Source organism: Cygnus atratus, chromosome 17 (genome assembly GCF_013377495.2).
Source record: "Cygnus atratus isolate AKBS03 ecotype Queensland, Australia chromosome 17, CAtr_DNAZoo_HiC_assembly, whole genome shotgun sequence".
Lineage (NCBI taxonomy): Eukaryota > Metazoa > Chordata > Aves > Anseriformes > Anatidae > Cygnus > Cygnus atratus.
This window is the reverse complement of record NC_066378.1, coordinates 7,069,351-7,096,355: the sequence shown is the minus strand read 5'-3', so window position 1 is coordinate 7,096,355 and position 27,005 is coordinate 7,069,351. Positions and strand designations below refer to the sequence as shown.

At 36.0% G+C, this 27,005-nt stretch overlaps 1 protein-coding gene across 2 annotated transcripts in view; it reads left to right on the top strand.

The window, feature by feature from the left end:
* The window catches only part of TXNRD2 (thioredoxin reductase 2), a 33,947-nt gene extending 9,195 nt beyond the window's left edge, over window positions 1-24,752 (top strand). Inside the window, exons 9-17 of one of the 2 annotated variants that reach the window (XM_035556887.2) lie at window positions 1,074-1,093; window positions 1,479-1,570; window positions 4,110-4,284; window positions 10,913-11,049; window positions 16,315-16,410; window positions 16,635-16,727; window positions 17,566-17,637; window positions 19,550-19,647; window positions 21,880-24,752. In XM_035556887.2, the coding sequence (XP_035412780.1) occupies window positions 1,074-1,093; window positions 1,479-1,570; window positions 4,110-4,284; window positions 10,913-11,049; window positions 16,315-16,410; window positions 16,635-16,727; window positions 17,566-17,637; window positions 19,550-19,647; window positions 21,880-22,003 (907 nt within the window). In that variant the 3' untranslated portion in view covers window positions 22,004-24,752. The remainder of the gene's footprint in view (window positions 1-1,073; window positions 1,094-1,478; window positions 1,571-4,109; window positions 4,285-10,912; window positions 11,050-16,314; window positions 16,411-16,634; window positions 16,728-17,565; window positions 17,638-19,549; window positions 19,648-21,879) is intronic. The other variant, XM_050714263.1, reaches the window with a different exon arrangement.
* The last annotated feature ends 2,253 nt before the right edge of the window (window positions 24,753-27,005 follow it).

The window sequence follows — 27,005 nt, the reverse complement described above, 5'->3', positions numbered from 1 at the left end:
TGGTCAGAAGAGAGAGAAGTGCTGCAGTGTATAGGCATCTGGGGACAGGTGTAGAAACTGCAGTGCTGGAGAGCTGATAAACCTCATAACTTAGAAGTGTTGATGGACAGACAGCTTTAGTGGTATTCATGGTTGAAAGAGCATAAAATACAGGGAGAGATGGGAACCGGAGTTTTATTCAAGATCTCAGATGGATGTATTTGGTAAACAGTAGTGTAGTTAAGTCTATTAAACAGATCATCTGTAGCTGTGTACACAATCTTTTAAAGTTAGGCAAGGCAAATATTTGGCATTTGGATAACATGATGAAAGAGCAGATGGTTATAAATCAAATTGAAATTTAGCAATGACTAAAATCTATAAGTTCTGTTGGGAACTATAATCTACTTGATAAGAAAATGACAAATTTAATACGTACTTCTGAATGTCTTAAGTTTTCTTAAAAATACTTTAAAAGTTATTTTGTAGCTAAGATACATCTAGAGATTTTGAGATATACTTTTAATTCTGGTAAGACTGCTGCATGTCTGTATGTTTATATGTTGTACACTGTGTCAGAGGCAATGGTGTCAGGAGGCCCTGTAAAAATGAGGCATCAGAAGCAACAGGCACTGTGCGGAGGGTGAGGGGGGAGGAACAGTGTCAATTTCCATGCCAGATGCTTCCAACTGAGGTATATATCACAGAGCACAGCTGAAGTATTTGTGATGCCTCTTAATTTTGCTAGTTGTTCCGAGTTTTTCCATGGCTTTCTTCACCTTGTCTTTCAGAATACATGTTTAAATGTCTCTTTACAATATAAAAACAATTCCTTTTGTCTTATAAACCTTTTTTTGTTTGTTTTTTTTGTTTATTTTTAATTCTGTTAATAAAATAAGCTCAGATGTTAAAAGATTGTCTTTGTTGGAGTTGACAAGCCACGTTCTTTCTTCCTACCTAAACTAACAATATCAGATCCACTACTCAAACCTGTGATCTTATAACTATAGATATTTAAAAAATAATTTGTTGGTTATGCAGAAGTATGCGCAAGTTCATTCCATTGCTTTTATTCTTTCTTTTTTATTCAACAGGTTGGTTGTTGGAGCCAGCTGTATCCTTTGAAAAATCTGTGATTTATTATTATAAGCAGCGTAGTCGTCTTTACTATGAAAGCTTAATTTTCTGAATTCCTTTGCTCATGCCCTATAGTTAATAATAAATATAAGTTGTAATATAACAGGAAGAGTTTTATATGCAGTATCACTGTAGGAAACTAAGGTCAGCTGAGGATGAATTCTAAGGATCTTGAAAACATTCTTACCTATTAAGAAAGTATTCTAAGGCTTTGGATCTTTATTCTGTACAATAAAAGCAAGCTAAAGATGTGTGAGGAGAACTTGATATCTCTAGATAGAAACACCACTTGTATATTACCCTTTCTGTGTTGCGTTTATGTGAAATTATTGTTTATATTTCTTTAATTGATACTTCACCAGATATTTCACTTGAATGTGCTGGTTTTCTAACCGGCATTGGACTAGACACTACAGTCATGATGAGAAGTATCCCACTTCGTGGGTTTGATCAGGTCAGTGCAGAACATCTTGCATTTCCGTATATATCACATATAAGGTATGTTTGATCAGTTTTGTCTCCTAAAGAAAAAGTGGCATTGGCTTCTCCAAACATTTCCTGGCATACAGTTTCTGAAGAGTAACTAAATAAATATTAGCTCATGTTTTCCTATTATATCTCTTGATCCTGTATTCAGAAAATTAAACCTTTTTTTTTTTTTTCCTCCACTTAATTGAAAACAGGATTGAAAAGATCAGGAAGCAGGGGAGAGATTTGGATTATGCCATTGCTCAAAGTATTAGCCGATTTCTTTAAAATAATCTAGAGTTGCTAAGAGATGCAGATAATGACTTTTAAAATAAATTACTGAACGTAACATGAAGTGGTTCAATGTGGAGTTCATTATGACAAATATAAATAAATCACTAAGCTGAAAGCTTTTAATGATATAAGAGCTGGAAATCTTGACTTTACTGCTTTCATAACAGTGGCAGTTATAACTAGGTATTAAAAAAAAGGTATATAGAAAGAGCGTGAGTGATTTTGGTGGAGCTATCAAGCTGGAGAAAATTATAAGCAAAAGAGAAATGTTAAGAGAAAGGATTGTGTTTCAAGATCAAGAACAATTTTGAGGAATTTTATTCAAGTGTGAGTGGTCATGATTGTGCTGTCAAAACAAAAAACAGTTTTGGCTAGAATTCCATTCCTGTATAAAGACAATAAAAGGGAATAGAATTAACAATGAGAAAAAGCAACAAAACCAAAGAAGTTTTTATACAGAATTTGTGTTAAATATAGAGTTGCTTAAATAAGCAATAGCAGGTAGTATAGCAGGCTTAGGTTAAGGACAAATTATTGGATCTAGTGAAGGCATTACTTGGATGTGATTTTTGTAGCCTTTGTTCTACCAGTTAGATAGTCTATTGGTTGGTTTGACGGTCCTTTTGTTCCCTAAATCTGCAGGGAAAGTGTTTTAAAGGTGATTGTAGATCTTTGTCCCTGCGAGACTTGATACTAATGTTACTTTGAAGGAAAAGTTTCTGTAGTGTTCTTAGGAGAGTTACGGGTTTTCACTCACAGCTGCACTGAACTTTTTGTTTTTAATTTTCTAATAATTTTTTTTCTCAAATAAGTTTGGAAAATTCCAGCTTTAAGAATGAAGACTCTGTCTTGTTAATCTCTTAAAAATAGCATTTCCAGAGTGGAAATGAATGCACATTAATTGTTCTTGGTAGCATGGATCAAGAGTGTGTTTTTTAATGCTAAATTGCAATACTGAGAAACATTTAAAGGCCAAAGTTGATCAAAGAGTGATAGAGCCTATGGGCTTGTTTTTAAGAACTGCTTTGCATACGCAGAGCATAGGAAAATATTTTAATGTGTAACAGCACAGTTTTTGAGGAGGGAACTTTGCTGTTAGAAGCAGCAGTGATAAGTAACCAATGCAGGTAGTGACAGCTCCTGGTTGCACGCCAGCTATTCCCACTTTGAAGTCTCTTCCTTAAAGCTAGTGGTATGTGTACCCGTTTTGCAAAACACTGTTTAAGAATGTGTCTTGGGAATTGCGTTCATCATTGAAGAAATCTACACCTGGAACAGCGTGAGATTTGAGCAAGCAGGGAATAGTGCTAAGAGTGCGTGGGCGGCACTTCATAAAACAGTAGGGCTTTCGTTGAGAACGTGATCTTCTGTAGGCAGCAAAATAATACAGTGGAAATTTCAAGGTTAAGAAGAAATAGAAAAAATAATTTTACTCAGTCTGTAGCCACACTGAGTCTGATGGAAACTGATTAGTGAGCTGTCATGTTTCTGAAGAGATATAACCATGTTGTTGTTTTTGTATTAGTTAAAAACAACTTCAGAAAGAAAGTTGTGTAAGTCAAGACCTTGCATGTAGCTCTTCTGCGTGAGTGGTTTTGTAAGAATATCCTTTAAGTGATAAATATATCCTTTGACAAAGTGTGACCTGAATTTCTGCAGTCAGGAGCAATGATATCTTTGGATAAACCTGTCAATGCAACACTTCACTAACTAACTGTAGTGTGGCATTATTTCAAACAAGCTCTTAAGACAAAAGCATTATTTCCTTTTGGTAGTAGAACTTTTCAGGAAGCCTTAGTGATTCATAGTTACAGCAAAGAAATGACAGGTGTCATGGCAAAGGGAAATATTTTTCTTCATTAACTTTATCAAAGTGTTTAATTCTCTCCAAGCTGCCAGAAAATGGTAATTAAGGTAATGTTAAACTAAATGTGCTCTAGATTCTATTTTTATATATGAATCAAATGACTTATAAGCAACCTTTTTATTCAAATACTATTTCAGTTTCTTGAAAATAATTTGAATATTCAGATGCAGATACCTCTTGGAATAGAGTTGCAGGCCGTAGTAGCTCAATGAATTATCATGTATTAACAATGCACAGTAGCTAAGTGACAAAGAATGTTTGAAATGTGTGATGGTTTTACTGGATTTCATAAAGACAGCTGAATGAAAGTTTTGCATTAAAAAGGTCATATCTAAGAATAAACATTTTTCCCCCTACTCAACAGCAAATGGCATCTTTAGTAACAGAGTACATGGAATCTTATGGCACAAAATTTTTAAAGAAATGTATCCCAACGAGAGTTGAAAAATTGGAAAGCAACAGATTACAAGTCACCTGGAAAAATACTGACTCAGGCACAGAAGAAACGGATTCCTTTGACACAGTGATGTGGGCAGTAGGTAAACTTGATTATCTTATTGTTTATCTGTAATCCTTTCCATTCTGAAAATGAAGCTCCGTGTTCTGTGGGGCCAACCATTTTTGTAAGTTTAGCAACCTAAACATTGATATAATTACAATCTGTATTTAGAAACTGCAAAATGACCAGTTTGGGGGGTTGGTTTGTGGTCTTTTTTTAGTGGACTTTTTGTGTGTGTGTGTGTGTGTGTGTGTGTGTGTGTGTGTAAAAGTTGGCACTCTACCCTTAAGGATTAAACACATTAACAGTTAAAGCTGGTTAATTGATGTGCAGTCGGTATGATTCATTGTTTTTCTCTGTATCAACACACCCACACCAGGTGTCTCAGATAATAGACTGGGAAACTGGGTAGTGTTGAGGATTTCCTGTCTGCAGATGTGCCAGTTACAATACTGATTGAAGAAAGTCAGCTTGTAGAGTTAGTTAAAAAGCACCCACTATTTAACTAATTGTAGGCTGAGTTATACTACGTATTTCCTTAATTTTTGTCAATACATCTTGGAATTTTACTTGGAATTTATTATAATTAATAGGATTTTCAAACCAATCAAAATATTTGAGACAACAAAATGATTTGGATACATTTTTAATGTAACTTAAAAGTTTAAATCCGAAGCTTTTGTGGGTTACTATTACAGGACTGTGTTACCTTGCTGAATGACTGTACTCAGTTATGCACCAGGTCATTGAAACAGTTCTTTCTTGGCCTTTATTTGGTTCTGTCTGTCATATGTCCTTCTGCCTTTTACTAGTGCTCTGTCTTCTACTTTTGTGAGAATTCTCCTGAATTAAGCTTCTGTGTATTTTTTTCTTTATGGAACCAATAAACTTTTAATATTATATAGTATTGCCCCTGCTCTTAAGGACACAAAAAAACTTTATATGATAGATGTCTGATGTACCTGAGCTTCAAAGCAATGGTAAGTTTGTGCACATACAGATAGAATGTAGGGTCTTTGCCCAAAGAAAAGGGTACAGACTGACATCTTTATAAATAGATGCAACTGCTGATCTGCAGAGCGAAGCTTCAGGAAATCAAACTTTGTACAGAGTGCTTGTTTCAGGTGTTGGAGCACTAAAACCTGTATATTGAGTTCTGCAGCTGCAACACAGCTAATATATAACAGGAAAGGACAAATAATATTTCCATTTGAATTTGTGATAGATGGCAAAATATTACTGCTGTAGCTGGAATTTGTCCAGATTATTCACAAAGTCCTTAGTAAACATACTGAATTACTGTTTATCTGACTGGTGTCTGACTGCATGGAGAAGCATCACTGAACTGATAATTAAACTATGCAGGCATTTATAAAGTATTCTGGAGTGAGTTTGACAGAGAAAGTGGGATAGAATACTAGTAAATTGTTAATAGAATGATGGCCAGCAATAGATCTGAAATTTAGCTTTACAAAAGAGAGTTGTCTCCCTGATGAGGGCAGTGGAACAACCCTTCTTAAGTTCCTTTGTGATCATTGGCTTAGAGGAAAGCCACTATGCCTTTGAAATAATATTGTCTTTGCTATAAAAAAGAAATATACCTTTAGCTCCATGTAAAGTTGAACAGGTATCTGGTTTTGCACATCATGGTATGAAGCATGTTGCCCTCTGTGTCAGATCGGATGCGTGGCAGATTTATTTTGCAGTGCGGTAAAGTAAGATCATCACTATTGAATATCAAGAAAGGGTTAAGTATATGCATTTTTATAGTAGTTTTCTTGAAATCTTATAACCAAATCAGTTTGGATTAATTAAAAACAGAAATGTTGTTTGGAGATTTTCTTTGAAAAATCCCACGTGGTGAAATATGTGAGAACCTCTCTGCCAGCACCAGTAGGAAGGGGATTGGCTTTAGATTCCTCTTTGTGAAAAAAACCTTGCCATCCAGTTTTTAACCTTTGAACTGTTCAGTGAAAAATAACACATCTTGGTCGATCTCAGAAAATGGTTAGTGCTAATGTGGTGTGGTTTGCTGAGACTCTGGTTCTTTGTTCTGAACTCCCCATGTCTCTTTCTCATTAATTTTAATCCAGGACTTTCTTGATGAGATGTGTTTTCTGCAGTCCTAATGAAAGTAGTCACTCCTGTTACATCAGCCAGTGCTTTTAGTTCTTTTCCCAGTGTATAGTTCTACTGACATTCAGTCAGCCTTGCTTAATGGCTATTTTTAATGTGCTGATAATTTGTTTGCACTAAAAGGGGTGTGAATGTATGTTTTGCTTCTGGTTTTTGTTTAACCCACCCATAAACTTTGAATGTAACTCTTAAATGCTGCTTATTTTAGCAGCTTGTGACTACAAAAATCACTTCTGCATGTTGAGGAAAAGTTGAACATTAGGCTATGCCTCTGATCTGCACGTGAGAGAACATTTTGGAACCTGAAGTATAAGGTGATGTTTTAGTTGATACGTGATGGCCAGCATTTGCCTGAATGGTGTTATAAATAAACAAAAAAATGGCAGAAAAAGCTTCAAAGTAATTTTATGTAACCAGTATAATAATTTCTGCAGAATACAGGTTCTGTTCACCCATCAGTGTGTAGGAGAGATCGAAACCAGTGACCTCACTTGGCAGTGGCTGATGGGTCCTAGTTTTTGAAACTGCAGAGCCAGCCTTTAAGGCTCACAAAACCTTTGGTTACAGCAAGGTTACTGTGGGAGAACTGATGTAAAGGTGAACTGCAGCTTTCTTTCCAGGAAGTATTTCCAGCATGCTTTACCTTGCATGGGACCTTGAGAACAAAACAAGTAACAATTGTTAGAAGTCTGCCTCATGCTGCAAGGAAAACCTCACAGCCACCCGTGTAACTAACTTGCAGTGGTTACACAGCATTTGGAGCTGCTTTTTTGTTGTTGTTCAGGTAGGACCCAAGTGAGATATCCTTGGCTGTTTGTCACCGTTGCAAGTAACTTCAGATGTACATTGGATGCTAATGCCCAGGGCTCCCACAAGCTTTCTCCTGCTATTAGAAATGGTACAGCCTGCCTGACTTAGCAAAGCACCTAGCTGCCCCAGCACTGAATAAGGATCAGATTTTTTTTTTTTCCAAATTGTGGCAGACATGCTGAGAATCTATTATTAATGGATGAAATGTTCAGAAATGTAAAATTGGTACACTCTACCATCATCGGGGGTATGGATTCTGAACTTTTTTTTAACCCTAGTTAATCTTTCTGAAGCCTTGTAATTGGAATATAGCTTATGCTGAGTTGGTCTTTATTTGTCGTTATCAGCTGTGTTTTTGTGAACACCTTGGGTTTTCAGGAGGGATTTGAAGGAGGAGGGGGTAGTGGTCTTGAAACTGTTCTGGTGAATGTGTCAGGCACCCAGAACAAGATGAAAGAGAACACCAAGACTGGGAACACATCACATCTTGATTAAGGTCAAACCAAGGTCAGCTTTGGTAAAGTTATGAAGTGATGTGTAAAAATGAAAATGTATAGGGGAGAAGTGCAGAAGGCTTGGGCTTAGGTTTTATGCCAGAAAAGCCATCCTGCCACCCTGCGGTATCCTGACAGTAGCCATCTGTGGTATCATGCCTAATGCGAAAATACTCAGTTGGCTCTAGTTTGAATTTTTCAAATGCTAGGGGGCAAACAGACATTCCAGCTTCTGTGATTAAGAAACTGCAAGAGACCTATTATAAAATTCTACAGAGTTGCTGTCAGCTGCACCTTTATCACCCTGGGAGATCTTACTGTACACAGGAGTATACTGTCACACATTTACTGCTCATATTTGACTATGTCTAGTCCTATGGTTTCTTCTCAGTTTAGCTGCTTCGGTCTCTACCATTGTAGGTCCTGCACCTGAAGGTCACAGCAGCCTGATGCTGTCTTCAACTTACTCTGTGTGGAAGTGTGATTACCAGAGCCACTCCACAGATGATAGAATGGAAATGTCACATCACAATACAACCAGCCTGGTTTGTGTCTGAGACGTGCTTTAGTGAGTCTCTTGTCGCTAAGCTGGCTGACAGCCCCCTCAAGAAGCCATGTTGCTAGGTTTTACAAAAACAGTTTAAAAACTGTTTTTTCTGTTAAAGTTAAGCAAATGAGGGCAGGCCCCTAGAACGGGGTTCTGTGTGGTTTTCGTAGCTCTGTGGCTATTGTATAGGTCTATTGTATAGGTATGAGATTATGATGTGGTATTAAAAGTGCTAGAGGCAGGTAACCTTTTTACGGTTTGAATTGGCATCATTCTTTCTTCTAGATCTCTGGCATAATACCTTGCTGTTTTGAGTGAAAGCTAAAGCTAGTCTTGTGTCTTAAATAATCATACGCTCCTTATTCAGGAGTTTCAGGACAGCGGGCATCTTCAAACCAGAACTGTTCAAGTATCTTTGTGTTGTGTATTGCCCTGTGGATTGTAGGAATAAGCTGTAAACTCATGCTTTCTTGAAGCTGTAACTGTTTAAAAAAAAAAAAAAAACATAAAACAAATGTTCTTTTTATCCAATACTATTGAAAAATGGTGAGAACTGATTCTACAACACATGTACTCGAATGTTGGGAAATCTGAGAATTTCCTATATTTGGCATTAAAACTTACCAAGCCACTTTAGCTAGTCATGAACCTAAGCTAGTGAATTTGAGGTGAAGCAAGATCAGTAATTGTAATCTTGTTTTATGGATGTGATCCAGTGTGGGTCTAAAGGCCAATATAGGTCCAGTTTAGATTTTAATGTTTTGTTATTGCTTTTAAAAATAATATTTAGACAGTAAAGATGAGAAATTTCACTAAGTAGCAACACCTTTTTGTAACTCTTAGCTATTAATACCAAACTGTACACATGTTAAAATAGATTGGAATTGAAAGGTTAAGTGTTATCCTGCAGATTTGATAAACTCAGCTGCTGTTGTTGTCACAAGTCTTTAAATGACTCTATTGACGGGTTTTTCTTTTTTTCCCTATTTCAGTGCCTTCCATTGCGTGCTAAGTGTTCTCTTGGCTCTGCCTGGCAGGAAAAAGGGGAAACTAGAAAACCCCATTAGCTGTCCATTTGCAGAATATCCAGGCTTTACTCTCAATACACAAAGAAATACAACGGTAGGAAGTTGTTTCACATCCGAGCCAAGATAAGGTCCTGGAGGTTTATTATTTTTGTTGCCTGATAGCATCAGGACTGGGGAGCAGGGGGCAGAGAAGGAACAGCAGATCAACATCCCATGGGGACAACAGAAGGGAAGACAGACAGATAGCTGAGTGCCGACAGCTTCAGTCAGTACTCCCAGAGGAAGTGTTGGTTTCACCAGATGAAATTAATACACAGAAGTCTTTACAGAGGCATTCAGATGTGACATTGTTTGGGGGGCCTGCCTATATGGCAGATGTATAAAGCAGTGAATCATATGTTTACATATAATTAGGTCTGTATTGACAAGCCAGGTTTTCCTTTTGTTTAATAATTTCCTACATTAACATCAAAGAGCTTGTTTTTATAATGAAAACACATTTCCCTTTTTGTTTTGCTTTGCTATAGCTCTGTATTAACTTCAAACACAAAATCATGACTCACACAATGGAGATATATATATGTAGATTTAGATATGTCCATATGCGTTTATAGCCTCTAAAAATGTGTGCAGTTATTAAGCTTCCTTCATTTGGATATATTCAGATAATCTCTGCTATACAATCTTGTGTGTCCCTAACAACGAATATCTGATATTTTCACTGTGCTTATTAACCTTCAAATACACTTGAAAAAATGATTTGTATTTAAGATTCAATTTCTGGATCAAATAGATACTCTGTAGACAGCTCAGCAGAGCTTACATCAAGACTTTATGCAGAAGACACTGAAAATATTTTTGAAGATATGTAGGTTGAAAAGTAATTTAGAGAGAGAATAGTCATATGGAAGAGATATAACTTAAAATCTTTGGAAGAGGAAGCTGTAATAAAATCCAAGTTCAGTAGAACTTTGCCTAATTTGGTTTTTAAATACATTGAAATGGTAGTTTTAAATTCTACAGAATGGTTATATGGAGCTTGAGCTAAATATTAAATATTTCAGCATTAAGGACTTGAGAGCGAAGTTGATGAACTTTATCACCCAGGCTGAGGGAACTAAAAAAGATTTTAAATATCAGATAACAAGAAAAGAGGACTTCAGGAACGTTTGACACTGAATGGAATTACTAATCATTTGTATCCGCAAGTGTGCACAACAGGCTATTTGTTAATATTGAGTGCCATTCAGTTAATGTTTATTAGAAACTTTCAGCATAAAGTTGCTTTATTACATATATATTTATGGCACTTAAGCAAATATTGCACATTTAGAATCTGTAATAAATTTTAAACCGTCTGGGTTTTTTGCACTTTGTGCAGTGGATGGTGTCCTGCATATTTTTTAAGAATAACTTTAGTTGAAATAATCTGAGCAAAGGCAATAGTAATAGATCTGCTTTCACAACGAAATTGATATCCATACCTTATAGTCTTACAGCTTTTTCTGTGTCAGATACATTTTGTCTTCTTTCTACTTGGACTATCAAATTGCACAAAGCTCTTGGAAACGTGCACTGGAGGATGCCAGCTTTTTAGATTGACACTGCTGAAGTTTTCCAATAGTTTTTATTTTAATTTCTTTTTTCCTTAAGGTCGGGCTCCTGACACCAAAGCTCTCAATTTGGAGACAGTTGGTGTGAAAACTAATTCTGAAACTGGAAAGATCATTGTGGATGCCAGTGAAGCTACTTCTGTTCCTCACATTTACGCAGTTGGAGACATAACAGAGGTACTGAGTCTACATAAACTATTTTACAATAACAGGAAGCCAGCTTTGTTCCTGACTAATAACTAGTCCCCAGATGTCGTCATGCTCTAGCATATATCTTAGTGTTTTGCTCTTTTTCATTTTGTACAGCTGTAGTGTTTATGCCCGCTACCTGGGTCAGTAATTTCCTTCACATGGATCTTGTGAAATATCAGAATTGGAGATTATTACTGATGTTTATCAGGGAATGTATCATTGGTCAGAGGCTCATAATAACGTCTTTATCACTTCAGTTATCTTTCTAATAATGTTTTTATCACTTCAGGTGTATGACTTCATGCTGCCTTAATGCTGAGTGAAAGTAGTTCTTACCTTCTGATGTTGAATACACTTTTGGGGAATGACCACAACAATTCTGCTGAGATTAATCATATGATAGTATTTCTGCTTCCTGACATAACATGGTCTGGACAAAAGTATATGCCTCTAGAACAAGAAAAAGCCATTGCTTCAAAGGCAAAGGCATTGACTTCTGTCAAATGATTCACATGACTTGTGAATGTTTATGCCAAGTAAACATTAGTGGTGGTGGTGTTTGGTTTTTTGTTTTTGTTCCTTTGATTTTGTAAAAGGAAAAGGTGTTATTAACTTAAGCAAAACAATTTACTGCTTGTTACAGGTGCAAAACCAGAATTTCGTGACCTTAGTCTAGCACTTTTGTTGATCTACAGTTATCTGTAATAAGAATATTTTTCCCTGATCTAAGTGCACTCAAATTCTTTCAATCCCTAAATTTTCAGTTTACAGAAGAACTCAGAATTTCTACTCTAAGTTGGGCATCTTTGACAATGTTATAATATAATGTATGGCTGGATTCTGAACTGTACAGGTACAAGGAGGATGTTTTCATCAGCTGCTTACTGTTCCCAAAGAAATTGGGCAATAATATAGAATATAGAGACTGGGCATCACAAGATACAGAATTCTCATATCTGTCACTTAACTTAATGGAAATGAGCACATCCCTTCCTATTGAAGTTGCTTTTTATATATATTGAGGCCATCTTTATGAAAGTCTGGTAAATCTAAATACTGTGGTGATACCCAAACCACATATATAGTATGATTTGAGAGATCTTTTAAAGATTTCTCATTCTGCCACACACAAAGCTCCCAGGTGTTCTTGAGTTTTTGAAGAGATGTAACGGGTTACATAATGTCTTGGAATAGCCTGCAGATCCCTGACTGGATGCTGGAACAGTCGGAGACACTTACATCTCGTAAATCTATTGGTGATTCCTGACCTCTTTCCCTCTTTGTAGACGGGTGTCTTCCTGTCTGTCTCCATCTTCATGTGAATGACTTGCCATTTCCTTTTAAACTGTGTGAAAACTCTTTCCTGTTCAGCTATTTCTCCTTTTATTCATTGCTCTCCACAACTTCTCTGTACTATCCAGTCACTCAGAGAGAGCTTTGGGGTTATGTACAGTTCTCCTTTCTTCTCTCTTCACATAGAGGTGCCCTCTGTGTTTGTCACTTCATGCTCTGGGATATTTCCTGAAGTCCACTTTCTTCTCAGTGACCTCTGACGCCTGCTCATCCCTGATATATGCCTTGGTTAGGCTTTCCACTTCCCAAACTATTCTTTTTAATTTAATCCAATTAGCAGTTGTTAGAGGCAGTGCTGGCAAGGTCTTAAGTTCTGTTGCTCACTTTGCTGCCAATCTGCTGTGTTATTTTGGGCAGGTCGTTTCCGTTTGGGTGCTTTTTGTATTCTGCCTTTTGAGGATTTAGTTGAGTTACAAATATAAAGTTGGAGTCAGGATGCTCTCATCTTTCCTATTCTGCATCTAGAAAATCATGTCAACATTTACTTGTCATTTTCATTTTGTTGTTAAAACCTGGATTTCCTTTTCCTGTTTTTGTTCTTAGTAGTGCAGATTTCTGAACCCGTTGTGTAATATGCACTTCTAAATGTGTTAAGAACAGCAACACGCTTTTATACCGTGTACAGTTGGGAAAACTGGACAGTTAAATCAGTGCTCTGTAGAAATATTCTCAAGCTTTTGTCTCTATATGGGCTAAATATAGGGAATTAAGGGAATCACAATATAGTACTTATGCATTTATTGAGTTTAAAGATAGAAGGAACTATCTTGTCTGACTCCGTTACAATATAAGCTATGTAATTCCACTTGTTAAGCAATACAGTTATTTTGTTTGAATATCCAAATGAATTTTGTCTTTTGTAAAAGCAGAATAGATTTAGATAATAAGTTTTATTGGCATGGGAATCAGCAGTGGAACAAAGTTCCCATTGGTGTTGGTGCACATCTCAGCTGGATACACTTGATTCTTCTGTGCGTATTCTTTAAGAACCACAAAGCTGTAGAGCTTGGCATGTAATATTGTCTGGGTGAGACCACTCAAGGGGCAGGAAAGGGAATTTTGTTCCCTGTGAATGAGCATCTGTGATACCTAATATTATTTATAAAATAGGATTTCGTCTCTGGTGTCCCTGTCAGGATCGCTCATTGTTCTTCTCTCTACCTGCCAGATTTTCTTTGCTATCATAAAGTGCTATTGCTTATATGTTTGCAAGTAGTTCTCAACCTCTCCTCCTTCCTCCTTTACCAGGCCACACTGAATAGACACTAAATTTCTACTGAATAGCAAAAACTTTTTTTTTTTAAATTCAGTGCCCTGGCTGAAAGGGGAGTAGTGAAAGAAGGGAAAGGGAAGTTTCATGATATGGTTAGAATGAGTGTTTTCATTTGGCAATCATACCCATCTGGCACAAATGGGAAACTATGTGTGCATGGGTGTCTTGTTGCACCCTTGTATGAAAAAATAAATCCTAATGTTATGCAAGCTGTTCATTTGGAGAAAGGGAAGGGGAAAAAAATACAACCTCCCAGAGGTTGGTCAGTCTGTCTACCATCAAAAAAAGATTCTCAGGCTTTGGCAAAAAGATATTTTCAACTGACAGGTAAAACTGCATATAGGCATTTTCATTTTCTGTAATCATGATGAGGATGACCAGGCTGGAATTTTAATGTGATTTTTTTTTTCAGTGATAATATAAGCTCTGTCTGTTAAAATCCTTCTTCTAGTGGTATTAATGTTGAAAAGCACGGCACACAGTATGAAGAAGTTCTCTTAGAAGGAGGTTTATCATACGTGCATGCCACTCTACATCTGTCATATTTCAAAGGGTGTTGTAACAAAGATGTGTAGAGAAGGTGGAATGTACTGTATGTTTCTTTGAATAGAAATAAGACCAAAAAAGAGTCGTGTTAGAACAAATACATGGTACTTCAAAGCTTTTTAAACTCTCTTAGGAGCCATCTCGTTTAAATGTATAATACATTAGAGGATTCTTATGAACAATTTGTAACCATAATAATCATGAGGGTAGTTCTACACATGACTGCGAAGTGAATGTTCTTTTCAAATATTTACCAGGGAAGGACTTTAAGCCATTGTTTATGAGAAATTGGACTTTATCTGCATGGATGTTTTTGTAATTAGTTGGGTTTTATGGAATGCATAGCAGTGCTTTCACAATTTTATCTCTAGTTCCAATCTTCTATTCATTTCTGGAATGCCAAAACAACATCTGTATTTCCTGCTACAGAAATGATTGGCAGCCATGTTTCAGGCAAATGTGTGCAAGAAAAAACAAATGGCAAATTTCATCTGCTAAATGACATTTACAGACTTGAAAGTCAAAATGCTGGTTTTGAAAAACCATGACGATGTATCTTAGGGGAAAAAGGCATAGACTTACAGTTTTGTCATTTGTTGTGAGCTGTGGGGAAAAATAGGTTTGTCTTTGTAAACAGAATAGTAGTGTCTGTTAACAGGCTAGATATAATGTTTTGGGTTATTTTTTGCAATGAAAGTTTTAGCGTAAGGGGCTATTAGTATAGATAAAAATGCAAATGTGTTTTAATATGCAGATAATTGATACAGTATGTGTAATGTAGTAAACGGTAGCTAACACCATGTACAGAACTTATTTAAGGGAATATACAGAAAAGAGAAGCTGGGAAAGAAGAATGGTTTCCAGTAAATGCTCAAAAAAGGCAGGTTAATGAAGAAACATTTGAAAAACTTCAATGTATGTGGTGGGAAATCCTTATTTTGTTTTCTGCTGAAGACTGTTTTTGAGGGCTTGCTGAATGACCAGCTCCAAAGTGGAGCTTTGCATAAATGTGGCGAGTGTTGGATCTAGATAGGACCTATATGAAGCAAAATTTTACAGTCTTTATAAAGCATTCCTCATTGTCCCGCAAAGGTGTTGTTTTTCAGTTATGGCTTTCTTATGTCTCCATATCTTTCCTTCTGGACTTGTGACCCCTTTCCTAATCTCAGACAGGTGTCTTGATACAGTCTTAGCTGAACTCTTAAATAATTTTTTTTGACTAGATTTATGAAGTTTTCTCTGGCTTATCAACTTAAATGGACTATTCTTCCTCAGGCTTCAAAAAACTTGCTTTGAAGATGCCATTCTTCAGTTTGCAAAAACTTCCAGCTTCTTTAAAACTAGCGTTGGAGTTCTGATGCTCCAGTGGCGTTGTGTCAGCACTAGAAATTAGGATTCTGGCACATTGCTTGACCTGTTTGGATGTAAAAACTAGTCAGGACTTGTGGCTTGAATTGAAGCATGTCCTGGTCATATTCTGCTCTTATGTCATTTTTCATTTGCAGGAAGTTAGCATTTGCAAACAGCATCCTTTTCATGCCTCTCCCTAATGCCAGAGCCTGAGATTAGGACCAGTTCAAACTATAGGTTGCAGCGTGGGCAAAATAGTGTTCCTTTTTCCCAATCCAGGGCCAACATAGAGAGTCCATGTCTACAAATAGCAAAGTTTGCGCCTGTTGACTCCATGTTCTGTAAAAATGCATCGGGCAACTTTTTAAAAAAAAGTTGTGGTAGATTTTAAAACACTGTTCCTTATACTAGTTTGTTTGTTTGTTTTTCCTGCTTTAAAAAGACCATCTGGTAAGCTTACTGATGGCTTACTATGGAAAGAGAGGGTGAAATGGATGGTTAACATGTTAACATCCTCTGCTTTTCAGGGAGTGACATAAGATGTGAGGTTTTTATACATTGATTGTAAGCATGTTTGGATGGAAATTATTAGTGCCTTCTCCGTTTGGAGCACTGGCTGCTAAGCTGGAATTCCAAAGATTTGGCCTTCCTTTGCCCGTTGTCCCAGGAGAAATCCTTGGATGCTACTTCTCTGTTAGGTAAAACAAAGCTTTGTGCTCTTTTCTCAGGGCCGTCCTGAACTGACACCCACAGCAATAGCTGCAGGAAAACTGCTGGCTCAGCGTCTTTTTGGCCAGTCTTCAGAATTGATGGACTATGACAATGTGAGTTACTTCTTTTTTCAGTAATAAAAACAAATCTTTCTTTTTTCTTTTTTTTTTTTTTTTCTTAAAAGAGTATTTAAAGGAATTGTATTTTTCCATCTGGAATCTAGTTTTGACAGCCAAAACAGATGTGTGTGACAGAGCTGCTCTTCTCAGTCATGCAAAATTCTCCCCTGCAGCTGCTTCATATGGTTCACAGTAACACTTTGTATCCTGATGAACAGGTACCTACTACCGTTTTCACTCCCTTGGAATATGGTTGTGTTGGGCTGTCGGAAGAAAAAGCCATGCAGTGTTATGGATCAGATAATATTGAGGTATGAAAATATTTTTAATTTATAGCTTGTGTCAGAGTTGCACTATGGAAAAAATAAAAGTCCCCCAAATGCTGTATTTGCAGCTAGGGAGTTGGTGTCTTCAGAAGAGCTCAGGACTTTAAAAATATTGCAGTATGTCACAATGGAACTATTACCTAGTGGGCTTAAAATTATTGGTTGTCTGATGGTTTTAACCTAGCTGCCATTTCAATAAATGATATTGCACAGCATCATTAAATAACAGTTATGTTCCTTTTAGTTGTCAGAAGTGCAGGTCAGGTTGTTTAGTCTAAGTTTTATGGATGTCCCCAGAAACATTCTCACAGGTTGTTCAATGTTATCTTTGTGGCTGAAATATCTTGATATGATGTGTGTGCATTGCATTTTGATGAAGAAACCTGATATGCCATATATTCACACCCGACCTTCTGATATGAGGATGAGATTAAGGTACATGTGGTGAAGAAATTCATAATCACTATATAGTAAGACAAAATTCAAACAAATCACACTTGAAAAGATATTTTGTGTTATCTTTATTCACTCATCAAAAAGAATGTCAGTATATGATGCAGTAATTTATGGAAATACAAAATGCAGTACTCTACTTCAGTTTGTTATTAGTTCTGATTTTAATGCTTTTGAAATATACCTCAAGTTTATACTTGAGTGTTCCAGAATTGTTACCTGTTTTTTTTGTTTAAAATAATGAACATGAATTAATGTGTTTTTCTATAACATTATCAAATATGTAGTAATAGTAATGGTTATAATATAAAACATCATTTCTTAATGTAATAGCACATTCTAATACAAATGTTACTGTTTTCCTTACCAGGTATACCATGCATATTATAAACCTTTAGAGTTTACAGTGGCTGAAAGAGATGCAACTCAATGCTATATGAAAGTGAGTGTTGTGAGCTTTTAACTTGCTTTTAACTTAAAACAATATACGTGGTACAGCCAGCTTTGAGGAAGACTGTCTAGCAAAAAAAAAAAAAAAAAAAAAGCACTTTCTGAAATGGTTGAGATCTTTTTTGGTGATAGCCTGTTTCTGTAGCGTAACTTCAAATATTTAATATTCATTACTTACTCCATTGCATCTTGAAAGTGCTTTGTAGGTATTAGCATTTTTCAGAGGTGACATTCTACTGATTGATACCATCTATGGGCTGCTGTTAAGGTCCAAACAAATATTCTAACTTCCATAGAGATCAATCTCTGCTTCCCCCAGTGAAGTTCTTAACTAGCTCTAGTAATATTTGAGGCCATCTCTTGTGAAAGTGTACAACCATTTAAAAAAAAGAAGCACAAGGCTAACAAAACTAGCATAACTGTTCCCTGTCTTAGTTATGAAAATAAAAACCACCTGGTTTAGACCAAAATGTTGGATTTGAAGCATGTCTTCTAGAGCAATCCAATTTCTTCACTCTTCAAAAGTTCTGTGATACACTTGCCCATAATAGAGAATCTTAAATAAGGTGAATGTATCTGATTGGTAGAATAATCATAGTTTTCTTTTTCATTCTTTTCTCCTAAATATAAGGGAGCTGTCTTACTGGAATAAATGTAATAACTGCTGTATGTCCATCACAAATTATTATGCTATTATGATTGTGTTAAGTAAGGAATATCCATTGTTAATAGCTGTAACCAGTTTTTCTAATAATATTTTGTCACATCGGATTTTTTTAAGTAGCTTAGCAGCTTTGCCTTAACTATCCCAAGCACCATTGCAGCTAAGGGGATGCTAATGATTTCAGATATACTTTTATACATAAAGCTGTGATTATTCCCAAGCTCCTAACAAGAGAAGAGTTTAGCTATTCCCTTTGAATTGTGTCAATGAAAGTGAATATTTGAGAACAAAATAGTAATGGCATAATAAATGTTGGATGGCATTGAATATGGTTCTTGTTAAACTCCCCAAACAAACGAACAAACGTTGAACTTAGAATTTAACACTGTAGTGCAAGAGGGTTTTTTCTTTAAAACTTTTTCTATATTTAAACTACCATGTCAGAATTGCTGCTGTTACTGGGATTCTTAATGACAAAATCCAAGTCTTTACTGAGTAGCAGAACCAAACAGATTAGTGATGATGTAATGCTTGATGGGATGCTATAGGGATAGACTGATTTTATTCTCATAACGATAAACATGATGTCCTTAAAGGAACAATTTTTTTTTTTTTTTTTAGTCAGTTCTCTGATAAAAGTTAAGTGTGCATTGACTCAGGCCTTCACAAATGCTTAGTTACTCACCCTCATCTTTGCTTGCTTCCAAGACTTGACTGCTGTTTAGGTTATGTGGCTGATGTGGTAAAAGCGTCTTGCCAAGCAGGCTTCTGTAAGTGTAAGGAATTACAAAGGCACAAAATATCTTATAATTGGTAGCGGTCATCTGTGGAAGTACTGCTGGTTAGCTACTAAGTATACCTGCAAAAGCTCAGACACTGAAGGTGGTCCTTCAGTGTCAAGATGTCTGTAGTGTTGCAATTAAACTAATGAAGGTATTTTGAAATTTTCATACAAATGACAAACAGAAAAGTATTCAATATACCACAAATTGTTGTTGTCAGTGGCTCCCTGAAGTCTGAAAGAAATCTGCTAATAAAGCTTTGATTCAGGAAAGTGCTCAGGGACAATCATAAGATCTATTGAAGTCACTAAGATTTAAGCAAGTGCGTAACTTCTTGGCACACTGGGAATTGACAGCTGAACTAGGATCTTGGGGCACTTCAGTTTCATTTAATTCAACTTCGTGCCTTATCTTTAGATGTTCTAAGAAAAGATTTCTATGTAATGTATTGTTTTCAGATGGTGTGCTTACGAGAGAGAGAGCAACGAATCCTTGGCCTTCATTTCATTGGACCAAATGCAGGCGAAGTTATTCAAGGATTTGCTCTTGGAATCAAGTAAGTACAAAAGAATGTCTCTACCTTCTAAAGCCTGCTTTTTAAGTTATTGTAAGATTATAAAAGATAGCTGCCTAGTTTTGGCAACACTATAAAGAATCCTTGCTTTTTGTTACTTTATGTAGTATTGCACATATTTCTACTAAAAATACTGCAGTTCTTCATTAAGATATACTGGATTTAGTTATTGTAATACCGGATATAGTTAAGGAACAACTGATGAAAATACATTGTTGGCTTGGTATTGTTAAAGCAAAAATTATAATTGTGCATTAACAAACTAATGTTAGTTTTCTCAAAGTGTAGCTGCTTTTGCATCCCATGCACAGGATAGGAAATTGCTGCATAGTTTTGCAAGTCCCTTTAAAAGGGTATTTGTGTTTTCCATTAAAAGCTTTCTTACACCTGCTGATCGTTTCCTTTTTTTTAATCTCATCTTTAAATGTGCACAGTCTGCTCCTTAAAAACTCAGCAAGGAGTTGCATGAATTTTAAGCTTCTGTGTATAAACCAACCAGTATGTGATAAGGTAAGAAGCAATATCTGTAGGATGATGGGAGAGGGAGGTACCTTTGTCTGGAACTGTCTGATAATTCCAAAAAGAAATGTACCCAAGTAGGTGAACTTTTGTGATTTGATCTGGTTCCTGAGTTTACTCAGATTTGAATGTAGGAGTGCACTTTTCCTCACTTGTACATCTATATTTTCACTCTGAAAGAGTAAGAAATGATTCCAGGTCCTCTCTGGTTAAAGGGAGCTGTTTTGCTCTCTTTTGTGCTAGACTTACTTGTTTTTCATTTCCCTTCTCACTAGTGGTTTACATCTTCAGAAATGTTGATCTGTATATTTACATTATTATAGTTTTTTAAACTCATCTTTAAAGACAATAATCTGGGTTTCAAGAAATGCCCTTCCAATTGTGGTACTAGCTCATTGCCCTAAATATCATCGCTATTTTATTGCAGTTTTAGTCATGCAGTTGTGAGTGACTAGCATAAATGAAAAGCAGAAAGGATTAAGAAGGCAGGACCGCAACTATCATGTGAGCAATATCTTGGAAATCATTGATTGCAGTGTACCCTGAATACACATTTTCAACATGTGTTTGTAGTCCACTAATTGCCAGTGGTATAGATTCTAGAACTACATTTTTTAGGATGTCATTGTTTTGAAGTTTTATCCAAAATAACCAGTGAAAAGGAAGCATATGAAACTGGAGTGCTTTTCTGCCTTTCCTGAGGGAAATTAAAGCTTTAGCCACAGTAAGAGGTTTTCAGCAGGTCAGATTCTTGTATTGGTTTCTATTGTATTTCACAAATCCAGAGTTTTCAGTGTGGAACACCCACTGTAAAAGCTGCTGTTCTCCATTGTCAGATATTAAGTCGCACTTCTGTTTCTCCAAAGGATGATTTTTCATCTTCACTCTCCACTTATCACTCTGGTAACATCTATGCTCAGCGGTGGTTTTTGCTTGTTGGTGCTTTTTTGGATATATGTGGGACACCAGAAGACTTCTGTGACTCTTTTCCCTGTATTTTGTACAGAGTGCATTATTCCATAGACAGCTTGAAATAATTTTCACGTTTAAGTCCATTTCAGCTATTCTTACAGCATGACCTGCCAGGAATAGCAGCTTAAAGGAAAGTCATCAAATCTAAGAATGTTATTGGACAAGGAAAGGAATTAGGCTAGTGGGATTTTTAGCTCAGCTTTTTTTTTCTCTCAGATGATGGAATTTTTCCTCCTGCCTATAGCATTGATAATTTCAGTGTAAGCACTAGACTTTGTTAACAATCATAGAAGAATATTCTGGTATTACTTCCTTCATGAGATTGTTGCCTGCAGTCCTAATTTAAGATGTTCTTCCTGTGTATGCGTGGATATGTATGTATGTTTTTCCATCTGGAGTTGTTGAAACACATCGATGTACAAGAAAAGCTGAAGGCTGCAGTTTTGTCATATGTTTTTGCCATAGGCTCAGTTCCTACTTGGGATAAATTGCTTAATTCTCTCTGTCTCAACTCTTAGGACAACTCTTCTGTGCTTAACAGTGTAGTGCATTTAAATTTTGTTGTGCGAGTGCCTAAGAAATAATAAACAGCACTGAAGAATAAATGCTATTCTTCTACCTGATAAAATTGACAAGAGTGGGATTAGCTTGATGTTTTAGGACATTCTACCTGCTTCAGGTGAACAGTGTATGACTTTGTGGGTCTTTTTTTCTTTTTGGTAGATGTGGTGCTACCTACCCTCAACTAATGAAGACAATTGGCATTCACCCTACCTGTGCTGAAGAAATTACCAAGTTGCATATTACAAAACGTTCTGGCTTGGATGCAACAGTCACAGGGTGCTGAGGTTAAATACCATCCCTGGAAAGAAGGAAAAAAAGCACAAAATATATCTGAAAAGAAATGGACACTTGAGTTGAAACAGATGACTCAATGAAACTCAATGGCTTGAGTTCCAGAAATCTTTCTCATTCTTCCTGTAGACAGCTTTTTCTCACAGCCACACAAAGAAATGGTCTTCACACCAGCTTTAAAGCCAATGCAGTCGTGCTGTGACAAATCTCTCTTCCATAGCACATATAACTCTTCTCTTGTTAGGAGCTTGGGAATAATCACAGCTTTATGTATAAAAGTATATCTGAAATCATTAACATCTTGAGGTCTTCTTAAATTTAAACAGTTGTTGTCTGAGTTTCTATGTTGGCATGGCTGACTGCCAACAGAATTTTCTCGCACTGTTTGTGTACAGATGACAGCCATCAGACAGGGCTTCCCTTAGAATTTTGTTGATGGTCCTCTCTCCTAAGTACTTGGATAGTTCATTACTGATCCTAATATTGAACATTGAATCTTTTTGCTCACTAGTAGAAGCGAGTTCCCAGTGTACGCAACAATAGGTAAGTAATCATTTTTTTTTTTAACCTCCAAAATGTAGTATAATATCTCACAAATTACCGCTTAAACACTGTATATTAAGCAATGTTGAAAAGTAGAATCAAAGCCACTAATAATCCAGCTCATGCAGCATTTTTTGTTTGTTTTAGAATGTGGAAGTCTGGCCGATGAAGTGGTGTATTTTCATTGGTTTTGGTTTTAATACTGTCTAACTGATGAGCTGGATTCTGCTTTTAAGTGGATTTAGATAAAAGCATATGTTACTGAAGGGAACTATATTAAACAGTGAACTCAAAAAGAAATGGCCCTGCTCAGAACACACATGGAAAATAATTATCTGCAAACTCTTTTTTCAGAGTATTGGCCAGAGTAAGAAAGCATTAATCTATTGCAAGTTTCTTAATGCAAGTTTCTGATTATTTTCCTGCTATCCACAAGGGGGAGATGCTGGCTAATTTGTGGCAAGGAAAAAACAAAACTGATAGTGAAAGTTGTTCTGCAGAAGCCTGTTAAATAGGTAGCGTGACAAAGCCACAACACAAAACAAACTTCATTAAATTTCAGTGTAAGTTGCAGTTGCCATCATGTTGATATGCATAGTCAGTTTCTTGCATAGTAGAATTGTACATGTAGGAAAGGGAGAGATCAGAATGTATACTTCTGGCAATTAATTTATATCAGTGTTTTTGCATGTGTAATTTGATGTTTTCATAGCTGTCCTATGTTCTGCTCGCTACACATTTTGAAAGAGAAGTCTGATCATGCATATCTTTTACTATTTTTTCATTGACTATTTTGCTGCTACAGATTGCAGCATGATTGATTGATTTATTTCAAGTGTGAAATAGTTCTTTACTGTGAAAATTGTACTTGTCGGAGAAACTATTGCACAAAAATTGATCAGACATTCTAAAATATGTAGTAATAGCATTTATCATGCTCTTGTTTTCACTAGAATACTCTGTTTTTGAGGATTTGCTCTGACTTTAACAGCGACAAAAGAAATACTAAATGTTTTCTCTTCAAAGTTTCCTGATATTTCTGATCCGTGAAAAAGGAAAGGCTGATGCAATTTGACTGCAAGTGGCATTCCCTATCAGATCTGCTGTTGCAATTTTTTTCCTATGAAATCATCAGTAAGCTTGTAATAGGAAAAAAAAAATTCTTTGAGTGGAAGTGTAGTCACAATACTACCTAAATATTGCCTTTAGAGGAAATGGTATGAAAACCCTACTAGGAGAAAAAAATTCCAAGCTGTAAAAATGTTTGTAGTAAATTATATTTTTGAAAACAATTTATAATATAAATTATAAAATATAAATTGATTTTATAATATTTTGAAACATTGAGATACTGAGCATCTCCGACTACAGAGATTTTGTGTTGAGAAACATCTCACCTCTGACTACACTCTAATGTGATGTGTGCAAGATATTTTTTTCCTACTGATTACCTATTATAGTTCCTTTTACACCCCTGAATGAAAATCAGTGGTCAGTCATGTGAAAGTGGCTTCTCTTCCCTGTCCTACTAATGCATCTAGTAGACTTTATCTGCCCCACAGACATATCAATGGAAAGATGAGTTCGTTTCATTCATCATAAAGTTGAAAATGATTTGAGACAACTAGTAAAGAGATCTCAAGGAAATGTGTCCTCAGTATATTTTGTGTTTGAAACTAAGGCCTGTCAGCATCCTTGAAATAATAGGAACTCTCTTGGTTTTAGAATTGTTATGTTGACTGCATGAAAACTGATCCTGTATCTTGAACTGCAGCCTAGTTCTCTTCCTCATTTAGTGGAAAATGTTGCCACCTGAAGTAAAACTAACTGTACATTCGCACCTACAGAACCCTAATGTCAGAATCAACAGTAAGATAGAAAAATGACTACTAGTGTGCTTTGTGCTTTTTTTCCTGAAGGATTCTTTGAGGAACTCTCCAGGGATGGTCCTTAAGAATTGTTTTTAAAAGCCTGACTAATGTCAATTGGAATGGCTGATGTATGCCACAAATTATTATTACATGTGAAAGTTAAAAATAATTTTAGTCGGGCTTTTTCTCCGGATGCCAGCTGATGAAGTCTTGTTTGTCAAACCACAGCATGGTGCAGACAAGTCTGAGCATTGCTGGGTCCCTCATATGTATTATCCTGATATTTATTGTGATGTGAATTAACAAATTAATAAACATTGTATTTTTTAGTAAGTGCTTGTATTTGGTTAATTTTGCACATATGGCTTCAGCTTGTAAAAGATTTATTTTTTGATCTTAATGCTGTTTCTCGTGGTTGAAGTACATGTTAAGGAAACTAGTAGTAGTAGACAGACTCAGGCCTGTTAATAAGGAAATGTTGATACCTGTTTGATGTGTAAACTGAATAGCCATTATTCTGGGCTGGGTGACCTTCTAAACTATTTTAAATTTAAATTAAGAGCATCTCTGGACACAGTAGATATGGTTTCAAATATTCTATTTATTCCAACTAATGAGGTCTAACAGGTATGTTCACAGTCCGTGTGTGTTGACGTGCTTTGTGAAGACTCATCAAGAGGTAACTCGGAAACTCCCCTGAAATGCAGTGCAGTCAGAGTGTTGTGCAGGGCTGCGGTATTATACATTTAGCTGTTTGGGTTTTAAGCTAGAAAACGTAGTGGAAAAAATACGTTACAGCAAAGCCAACTAATAGCTGTGGGTACTGATAGATAAAAACATTGGAAAATGAATGAAGAAATGCTAGCGATATAAGTTTAAAAACTCTGAGAAATTTCTGTCAGAAAAGAAGGGGGCTGCATTGTTTGAATTAATCTCAGATTTTTTTCTTTATATTCAGTTACTTTGATCAGAAGTTCCCATTAAGTTGGGAGATGCTGAGCTTTTGAAAACGGCTAGATTAACGTTATTTTAGTAGCTTCCCTGGATTTGATACTGAGAAGGAATATGGACTTAACTACATTTAAAGTTATTTTTACTTCTACATTTTTACTCTGTTCTAATTTCCTGGAATGTTTCACTGCAGGTTCTAACTAATTAGGGTAGCTAGGAACAGTGGCTAAAAAGGGAATAAGGTAAGCATTGTTCTTGATTTTTTTTTCTCTGTATTTTCATATACCGTTTAATCTTGCAGCAAACAAGAATAACAGACAAGTATATAAACAGTGATCTTCATGAATTTATAAAATTGGGAATTGAACATACCACGTTACTTACACATAATGATAGCTTGTTCTCTACATTTAAGTTTTGCATTAAGTTATGCATTTTCATTTACATATGCATGTACTGTATGCCACTATACCTATTGGAAAACATTTCTACAGTTCAGATAATTCCAAATCAGGAGCTAGAAAAGTTTCAGTGCAGCAGACATGTTGCAGTATGGATCTATGTTGTTACCAGAATAACCATGCTAACAAACAAGCGTATTTCTAACCAAAACGGTTAAACATTGTACAGTTTCAAGTTTGAAGGCTTCTTTTCAGAGGGTCATGCTTATCCAACGAAGTAGGCAACTTTGTGCCCATCTAAATTGCCATTTTTCTAAATCCTAGTGAAATCAATGTACTAAAAGTTAATGTTAGCCATTAATTTCAGTGGGATGTAAGCATGTGTCTTAAGTGCTTTGTTAAAGGGGAATCAATATAAGCATATGCCAAAATGTCTTTCATTATTACAGTTGGGGAACAGGCTGCAATTATGATTCAAAACATAAAAGATACAATAGACATCTATGATTAGGCAGTGAAATATGCCTTTAATAAGCATAGTGCAGACAGTTTGTTTTGCAATAAGTAAACTTGTATAAAATTCATTGACTTTTTCATTCTTTCAGATGTGTGCTCTCTTTTAAGAGAGTTTTTTGTGTTTTATGCACAAAGTTTTCCTGATGTTATTCCAGCAGAAAGGCTAGGTTTGCATACATTTATTCTAGTGCCAAACCTGAATTTTACTGGGAGGGGAGAAAAAAGAAGAGCAGACCTTTTTTGGTTTGGGGTATTTTTGTTTGTTTGTTTGTTTGCTTACTGGGGCAGCATGCAACAGATTTGGTGTAATTACCCTATCTGATTTTTAAGAAATGGAATGTTTCTGTCCACTGCATGTCAAAGAGCTAATTATGTTTCCGCTGTGGCACTCAAAGTCAATATTGTCAGCTCTTCTTAGTTCTAATCCTCTACATTGAATTTTGATGGGCCAGGTGAAATATCCCCTTCAGCACCTTACTGCAATTCTTGTCAATCATCTTGCCATGAAAAACATGCATATTACAAAGGCTTTGGCAACGCTGCATCTGATTTCAGTCTTTAATCTTATATGCACCTTAAGAAAACACCATTCCAACTGCTGACGTTCTGTTTGGGACATGAATGGGATTCTATTTGCTGTGGGAAACAAAAGAAAATGATGAAATCTTTAAAGGATATAATGGAACACTTAGGCTATCGCAGCATGTAAGCT